The sequence below is a fragment of the Mustela nigripes genome, chromosome 6 (assembly GCF_022355385.1).
Source record: "Mustela nigripes isolate SB6536 chromosome 6, MUSNIG.SB6536, whole genome shotgun sequence".
In the NCBI taxonomy this organism is placed as follows: domain Eukaryota; kingdom Metazoa; phylum Chordata; class Mammalia; order Carnivora; family Mustelidae; genus Mustela; species Mustela nigripes.
Genome location: NC_081562.1, coordinates 85,086,313 through 85,104,817, shown reverse-complemented (window position 1 = coordinate 85,104,817; position 18,505 = coordinate 85,086,313). Strand labels below are relative to the sequence as shown.

The 18,505-nt window shown below is 49.1% G+C and overlaps 2 protein-coding genes across 5 annotated transcripts in view; one reads left to right on the top strand and one right to left on the bottom strand.

The window, feature by feature from the left end:
• RACGAP1 (Rac GTPase activating protein 1) overlaps positions 1–4,211 on the top strand; it is a 28,068-nt gene extending 23,857 nt beyond the window's left edge. For all 3 annotated transcript variants that reach the window (XM_059403067.1, XM_059403066.1, XM_059403068.1), the window contains 5 exons: positions 609–714; positions 893–1,025; positions 1,295–1,430; positions 2,350–2,458; positions 2,969–4,211. In XM_059403067.1, coding sequence (XP_059259050.1) covers positions 609–714; positions 893–1,025; positions 1,295–1,430; positions 2,350–2,458; positions 2,969–3,044 — 560 coding nt within the window. In that variant the 3' untranslated portion in view covers positions 3,045–4,211. The remainder of the gene's footprint in view (positions 1–608; positions 715–892; positions 1,026–1,294; positions 1,431–2,349; positions 2,459–2,968) is intronic.
• A 9,869-nt stretch (positions 4,212–14,080) lies between these two features.
• Positions 14,081–17,933, bottom strand: AQP6 (aquaporin 6). 2 transcript variants are annotated; one of them, XM_059403063.1, is made up of 4 exons: positions 17,370–17,933; positions 16,435–16,593; positions 16,103–16,183; positions 14,081–15,448 (listed from the first exon to the last, which is right to left on the bottom strand). In XM_059403063.1, exons 1-4 carry the CDS (start codon positions 17,730–17,732, stop codon positions 15,236–15,238), a joined length of 816 nt encoding a protein of 271 aa, XP_059259046.1. In that variant the 5' UTR covers positions 17,733–17,933; the 3' UTR covers positions 14,081–15,235. The 2 variants fall into 2 exon arrangements, with proteins under 2 accessions (XP_059259046.1, XP_059259047.1); XM_059403064.1 differs by lacking the exon at positions 16,435–16,593.
• Positions 17,934–18,505: the final 572 nt, after the last annotated feature.

The following is an 18,505-nucleotide window of genomic DNA, read 5'->3' as shown; positions in this document are numbered from 1 at the left end:
CACTCAAGACTATTGAATTTGTTATTGTCTCAGCCTTGAATGTATTTGCATGATTTGCTCCTTTATTTCTTTCAGGTTTCTTTTCGGGTACCTTGTCCTCAGAAACACATTTCCTGATCACCTTGTCTAAAATAAGTCCACCCATTACTTTCTAGCTTCTACTATGTAGCACTACCTACTACTTGCTTTTTGACTAATTCCTCCAGTAGAATGTGAGTTCCTTGAGGTAAAGTCTTTGTTTAGTTCTGCTTTACCTGAGCCCTTAGAATAGTACCTGGTCCATAGTAGGCCCCTGACCACGGTTTATAAACGAACACCTTCTTGTAATTGCAGCCGCTGCAGTTGTGTGCCTGCCTTACCGGCACGTGGGTTGCTAGCTGCTTTCCCTAACTGCAGGAGCTGATTTTTTTTTAAAGGTTCTGATTTCTAATATTGAGCTGTGGGCCAGTGTCCTGCTTGTTAATGAAACTGGAGTTTAATGCAGTCATGAACCTCATCAGAAGTTCCAGAAGCTTACTGTATAGATGAGACTTTGTGGTCGATCACTTGGAAGCACGCTGTCAAGGGAAAGAAGTCTAGGCCTCTTGGTGTTTTCTTTTCATTTACAGAAATCACAGATGAGGACAACAGCATAGCTGCCATGTACCAGGCTGTTGGTGAACTGCCCCAGCCCAACAGGGACACATTAGCTTTCCTCATGATTCACTTGCAGAGGTGAGTACAGCAGAAACTCACTTCTGGGAGTTTGGGAATTTGCCATGGGGAACATAATGTGGGTTGGGTGTTAGAGAGGGAATGTGAAGGGTGAAATGTTTTCTGATAGATCTTTTTTTTTTTTGGTCTGTGTTTAAGTGGAAGAGCAAGTCTTCTAATTAAATGCTCTTTATCTTAGAGTGGCTCAGAGTCCAAACACTAAAATGGACGTGGCCAATCTGGCTAAAGTCTTTGGGCCTACCATAGTTGCCCATGCTGTGCCCAATCCAGATCCAGTGGTAATGTTGCAGGACATCAAGCGTCAGCCCAAGGTAGGCAAGTGCCCTTTGTATATATACATACACACAAAAGATCTATATGTGGAGAGAGATACATATATATCTCTCTCATGTGACGTGATAACATGAGAAAGCGCAAAGAGGTAAGCCCTGAGCTTTGGAATGTGCATATATGTATATAAAAGATATATATGTGTATGTGTGTGTGTTTGTGTGTGTGTATATATATGTGGAGATATGGGTGTGGGAAGAGGTAAGCCCTGAGCTTTGGAAGTGCACTAACCTGTTTGGTGGCTGTTTAGGTGGTAGAGCGCCTGCTTTCCCTGCCCCTGGAATACTGGAGTCAGTTCATGATGGTGGAACAAGAGAACATTGACCCCATACATGTCATTGAAAACTCAAATGCCTTTTCAACACCACAGACGCCGGATATTAAAGGTGAGGCCCAAGTTGTGTTTCCTAAGGGACCTGATTCCCTCTCTGGTTTTGGCCATGTACCCTCTCCCTCCCTTTGCTAGAGCTGTTTGGAATTCAAAAATTAAATTCATTATGAGGATTCTAACATTAAAAGAAAATTTATAGCTCTACTATCCTGACTTTTTTTCACTTGAATGGAACGTGGTTCTCCTATTTCTTCTACATACGGGTATTTTAGAAATAGAATAACAATTCAGATATAATTTGATCTTCTTTCACTTAACATACTGCAAGAACTTTTTTTGTTACTATATAATTTTATCATCTTTATGGTTGTAAACAGGAATTTACTTTAACATGTTCTATTAGAAATTGATGTTATTTTTGAATTTTCCATAGTTACTAATAATGCTGACATCAGCATTATAGGAATATATCCTGTTTCCCCCACTGTTAAATTCCCAGGAGTGGGAACTGCTGAATTAAAGGGCTTGAACATTTTTTTGTTTTACCAACTTGATTTCTTAAAGGCTTTGCCAATTTGTATTGCCAGCAAAAATGTTTGAAGTTGGTTTCTTCCAACTTTACTGGCATTGGAGACCAGACCTCTCATATTTGCAAGATCCTTTTTAAGAAAGAATGTTGTTTTTTCCTAATGTAGGTAAGAATCGGGTGGTCAGACATTAGATTTGTGAATGCTGGAGTTTGAGAATGGCTTAAATCAGGAAGCATATGTCAGCTGTTCATTGAGCAGTTGCCTGCATAGAAGATGTACTGATCTGTTATAGACGATGACAAAAATGATCTCTGGGACTTTGCTTGGGTCTTTAACCTTAGCTCTTAAGGGCTTCACGGGGTATTTGGCTTAAAAACTGGCCACCCACAAGGGTGCTTTTCTTTTTGCCCTTCCCTTAAAAATATCTCTCAACTTTGATTGAAGTGAGTTTACTGGGGCCGGTGACCACTCCTGAGCATCAGCTCCTCAAGACTCCTTCATCTAGTTCCCTGTCACAGAGAGTGCGCTCCACCCTCACCAAAAACACGCCCAGGTAAGTGGAACTGCCCGGCCTGGGAACTGAACTCTTCCCAGCATACCGAAGCTTACTGAAGGGGAAATTGGATGAGGCCTTCAGCTAGCAGCTAGCCTTTATTTATTTATTTTTTTTTTAAAGATTTTATTTATTTGTCAGAGAGAGAGAGAGAGCACAGGCAGAGTGGCAGGCAGAGTCAGAGGGAGAGGCAAGCTCCCTGTGGGGCAAGGAGCCCGATGTGGGACTCGATCCCAGGATGCTGGGATCATGACCTGAGCCGAAGGCAGCTGCTTAACCAACTGAGCCACCCAGGCGTCCCAAGCCTTTAAAAGTAACCTGGAGCCATAAGGATCCCTTTTTGAAAAGGGTCTAAGGGTTTTGTTTCCCCTCTCTCATCGCAGACGACAAAAAGTAGTTTGCAGAATAGTTGTTGAGGGTTTCCTAATTTTAGCTGATAATACTGAGTAATGTTAGAGTTGTTTATTTACCTACTTTTCATGGAATGCTTTTTCGGTTCATTCTCTGTAGATTTGGGAGCAAAAGCAAATCTGCCACCAACCTAGGACGACAAGGCAACTTCTTTGCTTCTCCAATGCTCAAGTGAAGCCCCGTGTCCTGTTGCTTGCCAGCATTTACTGACTGCAAGGAAGGCCGCACCTTCTCTCCTCAGCCTCTTGTACTCATTACTACTTTTAGCATTCTCCAGGCTTTTAATCAAGCTTAATTGTGCACGGGGGTTTTATTAAAACTATATATATCTCCCTCTCTTTCTCCTCCGGTAATGTAATATCAACACCTTGTGCTGTCATTGTTGGGAGCTTCTAGATGGGAGATCTTTATAGTGGTAGAAGGGAGAATTATGGAGTTCATTGTGATTTTGCGGGGGAGGGAGGCTGGAGTGGACCCATCCCTCTGGCTTAAAACCGAATGCTGCTCATGGACTGATCTTTCTCTGGCATTATTTAGAACTAATTTCCTTGAGACAATGACAAGCCACACCTCTTTGGTAAGACTCTGGTATCTCAGGGTGGGAGGTGGGAGGGCAGGGTAAAGAAAAGTGGGACAGAGGATGTAGGACGGCTCCTTCTGAGGACTTGGAGGTCCCCTTCCCCCGTATGAACTAAGCTGTAACGTGGAGCCTTCATAAAAATGGGATAGGACGAGGACAGAACTAGCGATGGGGGTGTGCTTAGCTTTGATTCGGATTGATTAGGTTTAATAGTGTTAAGTGGCATAACCTTGTAAAAGTGATACTACAACTTGAGTTGATCTCTGATGGGCTCCTGGCTGGACTTTGGATTTGGTTGGGGTCAAAGCTGGTTTGTGTTTCAGTTGAATTCGTTCTGTTGCTTGACCCCCCTTCCCCTCGTCCATTGGAGCCCTACTTCTAAAAGTCACATGCCATCTATTTGGCGTCCCAGTTCACAATTAAGAGTAGGCTATAAGGGGAGATTGTCAGTATTTTGTGTGGCAAGAAAAGCCACAGTCATGTTGTCTTTGCACTTTGGTTGCTAAAAATCTTCCTATGGAACATAGCCACATCTAGATAAATATGGAATTTTTATTAAAATTATTTCCAGTGTCTATAAAAAATGCTTTCTTCTGTAGAATGTTTTTGATTCATAGTGACCTTTGTCTGTAAAACACATATTTAGAATAATATTTGGAAAAAAGTAAGTCTTTTTTTTTTTTTCCAAAAAGACTGTGAGGTTGGTGTTCTTATCATGGGAGGTAACCTTCAGCGCCTTTTTAAAGAAAATATTTTCCTCAATGTTTTGGTCTACTGTTCATTTTCATTCTCTCCCCTCCCCCACTGCGGCCACCATCAGGAGTTTGATTCTTCGTTTCTCATTCAGGCCTTTTCATTGTCCAAATTGAAGTCCTAGATTTGTCCTTTGACTGTTTGCCTCTCATTTGAAGAAACTACTTTAAACAAAAACCAAATTTTTAAAAACAAGTCTTTAGGGACCAGAATGGTGCAGTTAAAAAAAAAAAAAAAAAAGATGACTCTGGCTGGCTGACTGCCTGGAGCATCCTTCACTGCTGGAAGTGCCTCTGGAGCGAGCGGGGTGATTAACTGAGGGCACCTGCGCTGGGAACTCTGAGGCTGGTGAACAGAATGTATCTGAGATTGAGTGTAAACAGTTGCAGGCTTAATATGTAACCGCCGAGAGAGGAGGCAACCTACTGGCTTTTTTCCCAGGAGGTGGCAGCTCTCACAGCAGGGAGATTTTGCCTCAGCAAATTGAGAGAGGACGGGTCCCCTCTCCTCTTACCCCGCTTACACACACACACACACACTCACACGGGTCCCCTCTCCTCTTACCCCGCTTACACACACACACACACACACACACACGCTTGTTAAGTTTTATTTTTTAACTTTGTCCTAGATGTCATCTCTTTCCTTATGTCTGCGCAAGCCTGGCATTGGCCTGGCTCCGTATTTGCTGTTCTGTAGTATCTCCTCAAGGTGCATTTTAAGTCACTAATGTGGAGGAAGTAAATGGATTGTATAATGTTAGTGAAGGCAAGGCTACCCTATGCAGGAACTGATGGCCCATTAGTGAAAAAGGAAATGGTCCTGTGTGTCAAATGTTGGCAGCCAGTTGCTCAGTTTCAGGCTAGGCCAAGAGACCTCAGCCATGAAAATAATTCTGATACTAGCAAAGGGAAATATGTACCCACCTTCAATTTCTTTAATAGTACTTCATGTGGAACAGCTTGACTTTCGAGGCTTTCTTAATTAAATTGTATTTCCTTGATGAGAGATCTAAGGAAAGGGTCCAGTGCTTTGGAGTAGCAGGAGTAGCTCCTGCCCCTGACCCTTTCTGGTGCTGCCTCTTTCTCTGCCTTTAATGCAGTTTAACTTGACTCTTACTTGCTAATAACCAGAACCTACTTTTTTTTTTTTTTTTTTTTAAGATTATTTATTTATTTATTTGTCAGAGAGAGAGAGTGAGCACAGGCAGACAGAGTGGAAGGCAGAGTCAGAGGGAGAAGCAGGCTCCCTGTGGAGCAAGGAGCCCGATGTGGGACTCGATCCCAGGACACTGGGATCATGACCTGAGCTGAAGGCAGCCGCTCAACCAACTGAGCCACCCAGGCGTCCCTATGAAGGCAGAGTCTTTAACCCACTGAGCCACCCAGGGGCCCCTGAAATCTACATTTTTAAGTCCGTTCTCCATAGGTCTAGGTAAGACTCCTAAGTTTGATGTTTATTTAATTGGGCAAGCATTGCATGGTTTGATTCAGCAGCAACAATTTGCATTTATTACTGGTGTCTAATGATGTCTCTTTCCTTAAGAAGGTGAATTCATTGCAGAAATAGAAAGCATCTGGGTTTCCATCAGAGGACTACAGTGTTTAAGTGATTTACCATGACAAAAATGGCCATTTTTGGCTATGAACTGTACCTATGGCATTGAAAGGGGTTTTGAATTCTTAAAATTCCTGTTTAAATTATTGCAGCACAAAGTGACCAGCAGTGCTGAGTGCAAGGAGGAAAGCCATCAGCCTTGCTGGGTTGGTTTTGTGAACAGCAGGGCTTCCCTGCCCACCGCAAGCTTCAAACAGACACATAGGCATATATATACGGTATATGTATATGTATATGTATAAATCATGCACAATGTATGATTTCCTAGGACTTGATTTCTTGGTGGAAGAAGATTTGGGAGACCCACTGTGGTGAGCCTGGGATACTGAGCTGTGGTTTGCTTACTCATGCATCCACTTTTTTGAGGCTCCGCAAGGTGCAGGGAAGGGGCTGTTGAGAGTCTAGATCTGAAAAACAAGGGAGGGCAGAGACTTCAGTGTTTAGGCTGGCACAGTTAATACAATAGGATCCCGGTCCATGTGCATTGATGATAGCCTTACTCATGACTCGGGTTTCAGCCACTGGTGTGAGCAGCTTTCAAGCATGCAGAGTTGGGGCATGTCAGTCATTGTGTTTTTCATATAAACAGGATTTGGAGAATGGTCACTTAACCTAGGAATTTAGTGATTTAAAAAAAAAATCTGCTCCCTGTAGTTGGTCTGTTTGGTAAATAAGTGAAGGCCCCAGGCCAGGGGCCAGGATTCTTAACTTGTATAATTTATTAGACTCTGGTTCTCAGAGGCTCTGTTTGTTGATGGTTCTATTCACGAAGTCAGGCAGAAGGCAGTTTGACGTCACTAGGAATAACCTTGTAGCGTGTGGGAGCCTTGTCCTCCGCAGTTGTGTGGGATGGGAAAGGAGGCCACTTTTCAGGGACTTGGAGTTGGAGCAGGAATTTTCCTTTTGTCTACCTTCTCCCGCTATAACTCTTGCCAGCTTCATTTAGTTGCATTGTTTTGATACAGATTGCTCTCCCATCTCACACAGTTGGACACCATCTGTGTGCTAGGCTCAGACACGTATAAATGGATATTTGGATTTCTAATAAAGCACTTGCCAGTTAATATCTTCTCTGGTCTTCAGTGAAGATGGAATTAACCAATTCCCCATAAAGTCTCTAGGAAATGTAATATGGTGATTGACAGGATACCAAGTGCTTTCATGCACCGTCTTACCTGATGTCACCACATCCATGTGGGGTGGGCAGGTCATCTTATCCCCGTTGAAAAATTCAGAGGGGTGATTTGGCTTAAATTCCCACTAACTAATCTATAGTTTAGCAGGGATAAGAACCTGGGGATTAGAGCTCCTACTGGAGTTCAGCTGTGGTGCTTGCTATTTCAGAGCAGCATCGTGGGCTTGGTTGATATATTATTAGGTACATAAATGATTCCACTCAAGGCTGTATGCGGATGTGCTTATTTACAGATGACCCAGAAGGAGCAGGGAGGGCTAGACTGCTGGGGAAAGCATTTGGGACAGGAGAAAGAAATGTCTTACTGGTTGGGCTTATCATCTTGTAGATTGGGAGCCCTGGGCTTGGTTGGTGAGCTGGGGCTGCTTTCTGTGTGCAAGGAGGTGGATGAGCTGGTGTAAGTGTTTGGGGTTCCTCCTGGTGGGAGTCCGTGGCTGGGTCACCCATGCCCATCTTGTGTGCTCTGAAGCTCAGAGCCAGGAACAGGCGAGTCTCTGAGCCAAAGCCATCAGCCTGCTTCTAGAAACGTGTCAGCGGATTAGTTTATTGGCTTTCCCCCTGAGTGGCATTAGCTCTCACCCCGTCTCATGTTCACCATCTGGCTTTGAGTAAGAAGTCGTCGAGTGATCTCTCTTCAGCAGCCTGCTCTGTGCCAGGGCTTTCTGATGCCTGTTCAGCTTCTTCCTCAGCAACCCCAGGGCCCAGTGCTCTCCAAGAAGAGGTAGTCGGTCTGTTGTGCCCACACATAATGCACACCTGGGATCAGGAAATACTTTAGACCTCAGAGGGGAAAAAAAAAAATCAAGGAGAATGCATCTGTGGGGTTAGTGGCCTTTTGTTGTCAAAACTAACAAGTGGATCTGTCCTTAGGTGAATTTTTAAAATGGAGTTGCCCCTGCCTGTACAATGAGACGGTTTGTCCAGATTTTAGTAGAGCAAGACAGACGAGGGGGCTGGGATTTTTCTTCCTCATTAGGAAGCAAGGCCTCAGGTGGGGTGCTTAAATGAACGGCCTCTCCTCCTCCCCGGGAGCTGGCTGCTCAGTCCTCCTAGGTTAATATACGTTGACTGGGGCTAAATGCCTGACGCTTCTGGACAGAGTCCAGCTCCTCGGCGGAGAAGCCGCACTGTGGAGATACAGCTGCTGGCATTACAGGGCTAAGCCCTTTCCAGCTGCTTTGCTTTAACGGGAACTGCCTGCAGTCGGCGGCTTAACGGAGCTGTCTTAGCCCCCTGAGGAGGAAATGACTAATCTCGGCATCTTCTCAGGGCACTGGCCTGGAGGCTCTGGGGAAGATAACCCGGTGGGGTAGGAAATGGCTGGATAAATGGTGTTGGAGTGCTAGGCGATTATCCCCTCCAAAATGGTGGTCCATGCTTGGCATGGTTTGTGTCTCATCTCCTGGAAAAAAAGGTGGGGGGTTTTCTTCCCTGGCCTCCTTGGCACTGAGGGAGAAGAGATGTTAAATATGTTCGTGGCCTGGGTATTGAAACACTGCACTGGAGTTGAGAGCATATGAAGGCAATGGTGCCTAACCCCCTTAGAGGAAGATGATCTGAGACCCTCCAGTGTGGTCCCCACTTTGACCTTACATTCCCCTTCGCTTCATTCATTTATTCATTCATAGTAGGCTCCACATACCCAGCGTGGAGCCTAATTCAGGGCTTGAACTCAAGCCCTGAGATCAAGACTCAGACACTTAACTAACTGAGCCACCCAGGCGCTCTTCCCCCTTCACTTTATTTATTTATTTATTTATTAAAGATTTTATTTATTTATTTGACAGAGAGAGATCACAAGTAGGCAGAGAGGCAGGCAGAGAGAGAGAGGAGGAAGCAGGCTCCCTGCTGAGCAGAGAGCCCGATGCAGGACTCGATCCCGGGACCCCGAGATCATGACCTGAGCTGAAGGCAGTGGCTTAACCCACTGAGCCACCCAGGTGCCCCCCCCCTTCACTTTAAAATCTGATTTAAGGAACCGTGATCTGGGGTGCTTGGGTGGCTCAGTTGGTTAAGTGTCCAACTGTTGGTTTCCACTCAGGTTATGATCTCAGGGTTGTGGGATAGAGGCCTGTTGGGCTCTTTGCTCAGCACAGAGCCTGCTTGAGGTTCTTCCCTTTCCCCCTTTTTCCCCTCTTGCCCCTCCCTCCACTTGTGTGCCTGCAAGTTCACTCTCTCTCTCTCTCAAATAAGTAAATCTTAAAAATAAATAAAGAGCAAAGATCTGAAGGAGAAACAATCATTTCCTTGGTTGTAAGATGCACTTAGAAATATGCTTTAATAGTTCTGAGAATTGGAATACCTTATAATCAATGGCATCTTACAAAAACAATGCAGTGTTTTTTCTTATAAAATAGTCAAGCATCTTACTATCCATGTTATTTGGACTGAAAGTGTTTGCTGTTCGCGGGAGATAGGGTGTTGGCTAGAACAGATGAGGTCAGGGAACCTGCTATTTAGCTGTGGTCCAAGATCTTTAAAACAGGGAGTTCTCTGTGTTCTCTGTGTCTGAGGGAAGCTGCAGGATAGGAAAAGGAGAGCTCAGCCCCAGAACATCTGGCACAAAGAGACAGGCAATGTGTAGGATAGAATCAAAATCTGTCCCAGTCATGGCCCCTAGAGCCATTACATGTGACCCCGGAGTCAGGGAAGGGTTAGAAAAAAGTCACTGTGAATCAGTGAGGCTACAACCAAAATACTAGAACTTCCTAGTGGAGTTCTGAAATGAGTGCAGCATTGAAAGCCTAGGGTGCTTGAACACAGAGGAGGTCAGAGGTCTGTTCGGGCAGGGAGCTGGGAGTGTTTACTGCAATCCCTTTTCCGACTTGCTCACCAAATCCAGAGTATCAGAGGTCTTTCCTCCCATGAAACCGGAAGGCCATGGTTTGGGGACCAACAAAAAGGACAGATAGCCAAGTTAAGGAAATTGTTGCCCTGAGATGAGGAGACTAAAAATCTAATTTTGTTTAAGAAGGTCTTTACGTTGTGGTGGAGAGAAGTGTTCAAATAATTGTGAAGTAGCGTGTTCAGTGCCAGGACAGAGGTATGTGTCACATGCTGTGGGGAGCTCTGGAGGGAGGCCCTGGACGCTTACCAGCCTGAGGCCATGACATTAGGCTGCACGTCAGGCCACACAGGGCAGCCAGAGAGGACCAGGAAGTGTATTCTGGGCAGAGAGGCACCTCCAGCCTCGTGCCTCATAACTGGACACTGAGGACTGTCCAGCCTCTCCTCTGGATCCCAGGCTGGGCCCTGGCCTGGGCGGGCCTTGTTCCATCCATCCACGGAGCTGGGGCGGAGTTGTTAGTCTGTGCCACCATCAGTGGCATACCCTGCTCCCAGTTTTGGCAATAACTGCCCCTTTTTATGTGCTATGGTGAGTGCTGTGAAGTGTGTAAACTTGGCAATTCACAGAACTGTACCCCTGGGGCTAATAATACATTATATGTTAATAAAAAATAAAAAGTTTTAAAAAGGGAAAAAAAATAACTGTCCCTTTCACTGACTTAATCAGAGCTCTGAAACAGTTTGCATTTCCCCCTTCTATGCCTCTTCACTGCAGCCTACTAATTAGTGCTGTCAGACTCCACAGTCTCATAAGCCCCCTTCCCTAACTGCGCCTCCCCTCTGGCTTTGGCTGACTGCGACTGCTCCTCGGTGTAGCTGCCCCTCCCCAAGAGGTGATTGTACATCTTGGCCATGCAGAACCCCTGCCCCAGCTGCCCCCAGTGACCACTGTTTGGCCAGATTCTTCTTTTTGATTAGCCCTTAGCTTCTTCCCTCCCTTCTTTGCTCCCTGTCTTCCCTCTGACATTGCTTGGGCCTGGCATTGGTCTAGGTCAACATTCCTGTTGATAAGGGGCTCTCTTCTGCTGCTCAGGGTCCTGGAGTGCAGGGCTATGGGCTGGGAGGGACTGAGACTATATCCTCTCCTGACCATGGGCACTCTCCCATCAAGTTGCCAGTCAGCTTGTTCTGGATCACTTGACCTTACTATAGATCAGAGATCCCTGACTTTCATTGGTGCCACCTCTTAAGTACTCAGCTCTGATGGCTGCTTCCCTTTTGATTTCTTAGCTTTCCTATGAAATTCCAGATGCTCAAAGTCCTGCATTTTTGTACCCCTTGGTAGGCACCTGGCCTCCTTACTCTCATTTCCTGGATCTTCCTGCAAACCAGCTTTCAGCCACAATCACTCCAGTGCTCCACCTCTCTGTCCGGGGAGGCCTTTCCTTCCTTCACGAGTTTCATTCGTTTTTTCTTTTTTTAAAAAAATTTATTTTTAGTAATCTCTACAACCAACATATGGCTCGAACTCACAACCCCAAGATCAAGAGTCACATACTCTTCCAACTAAGCCAGCCAGGCGCCCTTTGGGTATGAATCTTGACTCTTTTTTCCTCTGGGATCCTCCTCCCCCAACACACTCATATACACACTATCCTCTGCTTAAGCTAACTAAGGTTGGGGAATGGGGAGGAAGTGGGTCCTTCTTTAGTAATAGCGGGCTGGGCTGCTGAGCTGCCTTAGGAACTTCTGGGAAGCAGCTGAACCATTGGCAAGGGGGAACGGCAGTCAGCAGTCTACTGCCATGATGGCGACAACCCTACCACCAACTGAGATCTGAGTCGGGGGCTGCCTAGCTAATCACATTCTTCCCATGTGGTTCCTGCCACCCTTACTGAATAGACCCCATTTTCTTTTCTTTTCTTTTCTTTTTTTTAAAAGATTTTATTTATTTATTTGACAGAGAGATTACAAGTAGGCAGAGAGGCAGGCAGAGAGAGAGAGAGGAGGAAGCAGGCTCTCCGCCGAGCAGAGAGCCCGATGCGGGACTCGATCCCAGGACCCTGAGATCACGACCTGAGCCAAGGCAGCAGCTCAACCCACTGAGCCACCCAGGCGCCCCTAGACCCTTTTTTCTAGATGAGGATAGTGAGGCTCAGGATGCTTAAGTAACTTGCTTAAGTTCGCCCAGCTGTAACTGCCTGAGCCTGTATTTCAACTTTTTCAACCCTTTCAACACCTATTATACCTTTATGTAGCCTTCTTTTTTTTTTTTTTTTTTTTTTTTTTTTTTTTTTTTAATATGGTATCCAGAATCCTTTAAGTCAAAGTGATGTTCTTTGGAAAGTGAAAAGCCTCTTCTCCTCCTCTACCTCAGTCCCAGCAGCCCAAATGTGTCCCAGAGCCTGGCCCCTTGGTGGACTCCCTGCACCCCTCCCCTGCCCAGTGTGGTCCCAGTGTGTCCTCTTTCCAGCCAGAGGTAGCAGTGGGGGTGGGAAGTGGAGAGGGGCATCCTGCCAGCCAATTGGGGACACGGCAGCCTAGGCTCTGAGCGGCTCTGAGCTCACATCATCTGCTCCTGCTAAGGCAATCATCAACATAAAAGGCTAATTGTATTAATCACCAAGGCACCCCCCTCCCTTTCGGGAAAATTATGAATTGCAATTGCAGATGGCTCTGCTGATTGAAGGCAATGCTCAGCGGGGAGAAGGGCCAGATCAGATTACACACCATTAATTAAAAACTTCCCGTGACAACTGGGAGGAAGGGAGTGCAGACCGAGGGTCTGCGTGGTTGGGTCTTTGTCCTCCCCATGCTCCCACTGCTGCCACCCTCTCACCCCACCCCAGGCCCAGGGGCTGAGGCTATGACGCCCCGTTGCCCCAGGCTGGTACCTGTGAACTTGGCTCCCCAAGGGCCAGCCCTTCCCTCATCCAAACAGATGGCTGGCTGTCCTATTAAAGGGCGCCAGAGAAGGAGACGCTAACCTTTGGATATTCATTCCTGTGTCTAACTTTGGATGCTCTTCAGATTCTAACCTATTTCCTCACTTTTCATGAAGCTTGTCTCCCCCCTTGCTCTAGCCTCTTCCAACAGAGCACAGCTTTAAAGAACTATTCGTGAAACTAGCCCCTCTCTCTCCAAGCAGTCTGACCCTTTCGGCCCGGAAGTTCCCAAGACAGAGGGTCCAGAGTCTGCTCCCGAGGAGCTCCAGGGAGCTCTCCGAGGCTCCAGGGTGGCTGTGCCCCCTGGTCCCAGCTTTCCCTCCCTGCAAGCACAGGCGCCTCAGCTGCTCTCATCCTGGCACACTGGAAGTTGCACCTCCTGAATTCTCTTGATCAATGACCGCCTCCCCTCCCTCCCCAGTTGCCCAGTCTCAGTCATTGGATTCATCAAACTTCCATTGAGTACCCAGTGTGTGCTCAGCTCTGGGGACGCAGAGATAATTTGTCTAGGGGCTTCGGAGCCTACTGCAGGAGCTCTGCCCTCCTGCCTTTGTCAACTTTATAGTCCATCCGTCCTTCTGTCCTTCCTTCCTTCCTTTCTTCCTTCCTCCTGCTAGAGCTTGTATAGACACCCCCCCCCCCCCCCCCGCAGAGCTCTGTTCTGAAAAATTCTAAGCTGGGAGCTGAGGAGACCTTAGGGGGCTTTGGTACTGAGCTGGGTGACCTTTAGCAAGTCAATCACAGCCCTCCTCCCTCCCCCACACTCAGCTCTCCCTGCTCATAAAAGGGCACGGGAAGCCCTGGGCTCTGAGAGATTGTAAGATGGATGAGAGGGGCCTGGCTTGGAGAGATGTAAATAGTACTCCACACTGACAATATCACAGAACTCTGAACGCGGTCACTGTGGCCACAAGCACTTGGGGACTCAGCTCTTGCTCTAGTTACTGGCTGGGCTCTGTCACCCTGCCCATGAAAGACTTTGGGAGCCCCTCCCATGCCCGGTGCCTTTGGAGACATCATGGAAAAGGTCCTATCTTTTTTATGCATTTGGTTGCTGTATCTCAGGGTACCATGGTGATGGGCACCATAGAGATGAGAAGAACTGACTTTTATTGGCTTGTCTCTTTGTTCCAGTGGCCCTCCTCAACCCCTCCACACACACAAAGCTCCCGGGTCAGTGGATCCAGGAGAGAAGGAGGCAGTGCAAGTAAGTGGAACAGATGAAAAGAGAAAAGCCTATTCTCTTTTCCTTCCCTCTCAATCCTCCTCCTCTCACTTCTTCCCTCCACCCTCCCATTACCAACAGCAATTGTATTCAAACCCGATAATTACAGTAACAGTGACAATAATCATCATTTATTGGGTTTGTTTTTCTAACATTTTAACATCCGACAACATTTTCCAGTCTCTTATTTGTTTTGACAGCGGGCACTAGGGGAGGACTGTGCCCATTTTATAGCTGGGGAAGCTGAGATCCATAGGGCCCCAAGTCATGGGGGGACAGTATTTACAGCAGCTTATAAATACAAACAAACCCACTGAGGCTTGCTGTCCTTCAGAAGCACCCAACTGCAAATTCTGGTTTCTTGGGTCATTCCTAAGTTCTTACCATCCTTGGGACTTCATTAATAGCTTTTTGAGGATCCTGGCAAAATTGCAAATGAGGCTGGAGACAGTTTATTGCCCAGGTCATGAACAGGGGGCTGGGATAAGGACCTTCTCCTCTCAGGATTGTTCCCATGGATGGGGCTGTGGCATCGAAGGTGGGCAAACATCTGGGGAGAGCCTGCCCTGGAAAAGGCCTGTTTGACCCAAACCTCCCTTGCCTATATCCTGCCCCTCTTCCCCAAGGCAGGGTCCTCTCCTGTGTATTTAGAAGCCTGAGGAATGAAGATCGATTGGAAGGACCGTCTCTGTCCTCAGGGCACAGCCTCAGGCTGAGGGCTGGTCTGTAGCCCTCAAACTATACCCAAGAGCAGAGATATCCCTATGAGGAGCTCAGAGACCATCCCAGGACCTGATTCTTCTGGGAAGTCTCGCTTTCCCTTCAAGGGTAGGTGAGATGTTGAGGTTCCCCAAGGTCTCTATAGCCCTTAGTATCTAAGCTGAATGGCTGTCTGGGCTCTAATACCCAAGACAAGGCGATCTGGAGGCCCACGATGCCCACTAGGATCCAGATGGATGAGAGAAGAGGAGGGCAGTCATGAATTTCCCTGCCTCCTCCTGCTCTGTCCCATTAAGAGATGTAGGAGGAGGAAACTGAACAGATTTGCTTCCCAGATTCTTTCTGTCTAGAAATATAATGCCAGGGGTAGGGATTGGCATTCCCGGCCCACCCTGTTAGGACAAGAGGCCTAGCCTCCCCATCCTTCCTGCCCTCATCCTCTCCCCCCTCCCCCTCCCCCCATAAAACCCGACATCTGGTTGTACAAGGCAGCCTATCTACCTAAAGGGCTCCTTGCAGAAGCCCAAAGATGAGGGGCCCCGTTCTATACTGTCTGACATATGTTCCCCAATTCTGTGTCCCCTGAACTGGACTGGGATTCTCTCTTCTCGGGCTCTTCTTCTGCCACTTTCTCCACTTCTTCGCTACCCATGAGGATGGCCAGTCGCTGGGCCATGGTCTTGGTGCCAGGGAAGAGGATAAAGTTGTAGATCAGGGAAGCCAGGACAGCTCCTGCCAGGGGTCCCACCCAGAAGATCTGAGGGGGCAGAGAGAAACAGGCATGAGTCATCAGGATCACAGGGTAGATTCGGCATCCTAGGCTGCTTCCCTAGTATTAACTTGGTCTACCAGGACCCCTCAGGCTCTCTACATGGTGACGAAATGGAGAAATGGGCATCCTGCCTGCCGAGTCTCTGCAGGTGAGGTGACCTTGCCTTGTGTGGGGCAGGCCCAGTCTCCTCACCACTCCTGCTTCCCTCCTCTTGGCCTCCCCTATTCCAACCAGGAGGCCTGGCTAAGTGCTGTTCCTGCTTCTGCTGGTGTGTGTGTGTCTATTTCTGTTTGTCTTTTTCTTTATCCAAGTTTGGAAACTGGTCCAGCTGGAGGAAGTGAATAAGGAAACAGCCAGGACTTGAGGCCTGGGCCAAGCCTGTGTCTCCCGCCCCGGCCCATTTATTAACAGCCTACTGGGTCCCCTTGGCTCTTGAAGATGGAAAGAAAGGAAGTACAAGCCAGGATACTCGCCTTTGTCTTCCAAGCCAAGGGAAACCTCCACTGGGAGGTCAAGAAGGTCTGTGGTGGAGGTCCCATCTCCCCAGGTCCCAGTGGACTGCCCACTGGTGAGAGCCACAGTCCCTATTGCCCTTGCCCAGGCCCTTCCCATCCCATGGCGGCCAGCAGAGGCTCTCACCCAGTGGACCTCGAACTTCCCAACGATGATAGCAGGGCCGAAGGAGCGGGCCGGGTTCATGGAGCAGCCTGTGAAGTAGACCTGGAGGGCAAGTGCTGGTTTAGGATGTGAGGAGGCTTAACGCAGGCCCAGGAGGGGACAACCCCCTCTGTCCTGGCTTAGAGCCTTGACCACGACAGCACCATACCCCAGACCTGGATTGTGGGAACACAGCCTCGAACCAACCCAACTAAGGGCTCAGGGAGGGGCACTTCCTGGCCTTCAGGGTCCCAGCAGGCTCCTCGGGGAGTGACCAGTGTGTGCGTGTCCACAGTGTCCACTTTGCCTCTTACCCCAATGAGGTGCCCCAGCGCCAGAGAGATCCCCATCATGGTGGCCGGGGAGCCCGATGCCTGCCGGTTGTCGGTGCAAACAAAAACACAGAGTACCAGCTGCAGGGTCAGAACCAGCTCCACAGCCACGGCCTGGCCCGTTGAGACGCTGCTCCGGACCTGGATGAGGAGGCTGTGCTGGAGGTGATGCTGGTTGGTGACCCGCTCAGGCCTCATTGCCCCACCGTAGGGGGGTGACACTTCACCACCGCAGATTCCAGGACCCAAGGAGATGGGGAGAGCTGTGCAGTGGAGTTCCGGTCAGCCCTGGACTCCTGCTCCCTGCAGAAGGGAGCGGCCCCTACTCCTAGCCCACCAGTTGGCTGGGGCCGGTAGTTGGCAAGGGGCTTCGTTGGCAAGTTCTGATGGGGGAGGGAAGGCTCAGAGCAGGGGAGGGGGTGGCGTACAGGTTTTTGAGCAGACTGGGAGGAGACCGTGGGTAGGAGTAGAAGGAGGAGACTTGGGGAAGTAGGTGGAAGGATAGATGATTAGGGGAATCTGGGGGAGTGAGACAGGCCTCGGGGGAAGGATGAACATGGGGACGCCGAGGAGCAGGGCTCGTGGGGTAGACTGGGAGAGAAGAAGGGCATACCGGGACTCCTGCCACTACCCACAGCCCCAGGTATCCCTGGCCACCCTGACCCTTCAGTGCCTGGTCCTTTCCTAACTCCTGGCCCTGTTCCACCTGTTCCTGGTGCCATAACCCCATTCCTGCTCTGCCTGCACTGAGGCCACAGTCGGCTTCTCCTGTGTCCCAAGGCTCAGCCCAGAGCAGGTAAGGAGCACATCGCTGAGTTATTACCTCCCCTCCCTGCTCCTCAGGCCTGGCCCTCCACTCTTACCCCCTGCGGGGGCATCCCTTCCTAGGCCTGTCAGGTGCCCCTCCCTGCACCTACCATGTTAACCCCAAGGGTTTCTCGGATGTCTCCTGGGATGACCCCATAAAGCAGAGCAGCCCCCGCAGTGGCCCCTGCCAGCTGGGCAGCCACATAGGCCATGGCACGGGGCAAGGAGATTTGGGAGCCCACGAGGAAGGCCAGAGTCACGGCAGGATTGATGTGGCCCCCGCTGGTCTTCCAGGTGATCTGCACAGCCACAGCTGTGGCCAGGTTGAAGGTGATGGCGATCTGCAGCACGGTGGGGAGCGCCGAGGGCCAGGGCAGGGCTGAGCCCACCCCAAAGAACACGTACAGCCCCGTGGCCAGGAACTCGGCAAACAGCGCCCTGCTGATAGCTCTCCAGAATTGGCAGGCCAACATGCTGGCCCAGCCTCACCTGCCAGGCTGCCCTGGGTCTGGCTCCGGCTGCCTCAGCGGCTGCCTCTACTTCTCCTGAGACCTCTGTTTCTCTAGCCTCTGATGTCGGCTATCTTGGTGGGTCTCTTGTCTCTGGCCTGCTCCTCTCCTAGCTGCTGACCCACAGACCTGCTGGTCAGACTGGCAGGGAGCAGGTTTGTGGTGTTTCTGTGGGTGGGAGGTGTGATGCTGGGATGAGGAGGGGTGCTCCCTGGCTTGTTCCGCCCTAAGCTCACCTCTCAGCTGGAGGGAGGGGGGCAGCCCCCAGGCACTGAGCTGGAACCTTCAGGTTCCTGAGCCTGGACAGAGGTAAGGCTGCCGCAGGCTGGGGCCCAGCCTGCGGGGGGCAGGGGCAGGGCTAGTGGTGGGCATGGGATTCCAGCTTAGATGGAGAAGCTCCTCACATCTCCAAGTCCAAGGCCAGCTTCGAGGGTCCTGGGAGTTCCCAGAGGCTCCTGCTGTCCTGCCTTCCCCCACCTCTGCCTCCGAATGGGCTCACACTATTCAATGCCCCCAAAACCCACATGTGAAATGAAGCTCTTTCCTCCTTTCCCACCTAAATCCCTACTCACAGAAAGCAGATGTGAACAGAGTCAACTATACTAAGGACCTGGGTCTGTGTGGGCGCAGGGGGGACATGGGGAGAAGGGGCGTCTTCCACAGCTGATCAGATGACACACATGGCAGTGGAGAGTTTCTCCCCTGTGAGCTGGGAATTTCCACTGGCTTGTCCTTGC

What these genes read in the sequence shown, in the direction of transcription:
- AQP6 (XM_059403063.1), bottom strand. Translation starts at nt 17,732, where the DNA reads ATGTTGGCCTGCCAATTCTGGAGAGCTATCAGCAGGGCGCTGTTTGCC. An exon ending in AAACCCTTGGGGTTAACATG is followed by an intron (nt 16,594 to 17,369) that starts GTAGGTGCAGGG and finishes CTCCTCATCCAG; the next exon opens with GTCCGGAGCAGCGTCTCAAC. An exon ending in CGCTGGGGCACCTCATTGGG is followed by an intron (nt 16,184 to 16,434) that starts GTAAGAGGCAAA and finishes CTTGCCCTCCAG; the next exon opens with GTCTACTTCACAGGCTGCTC.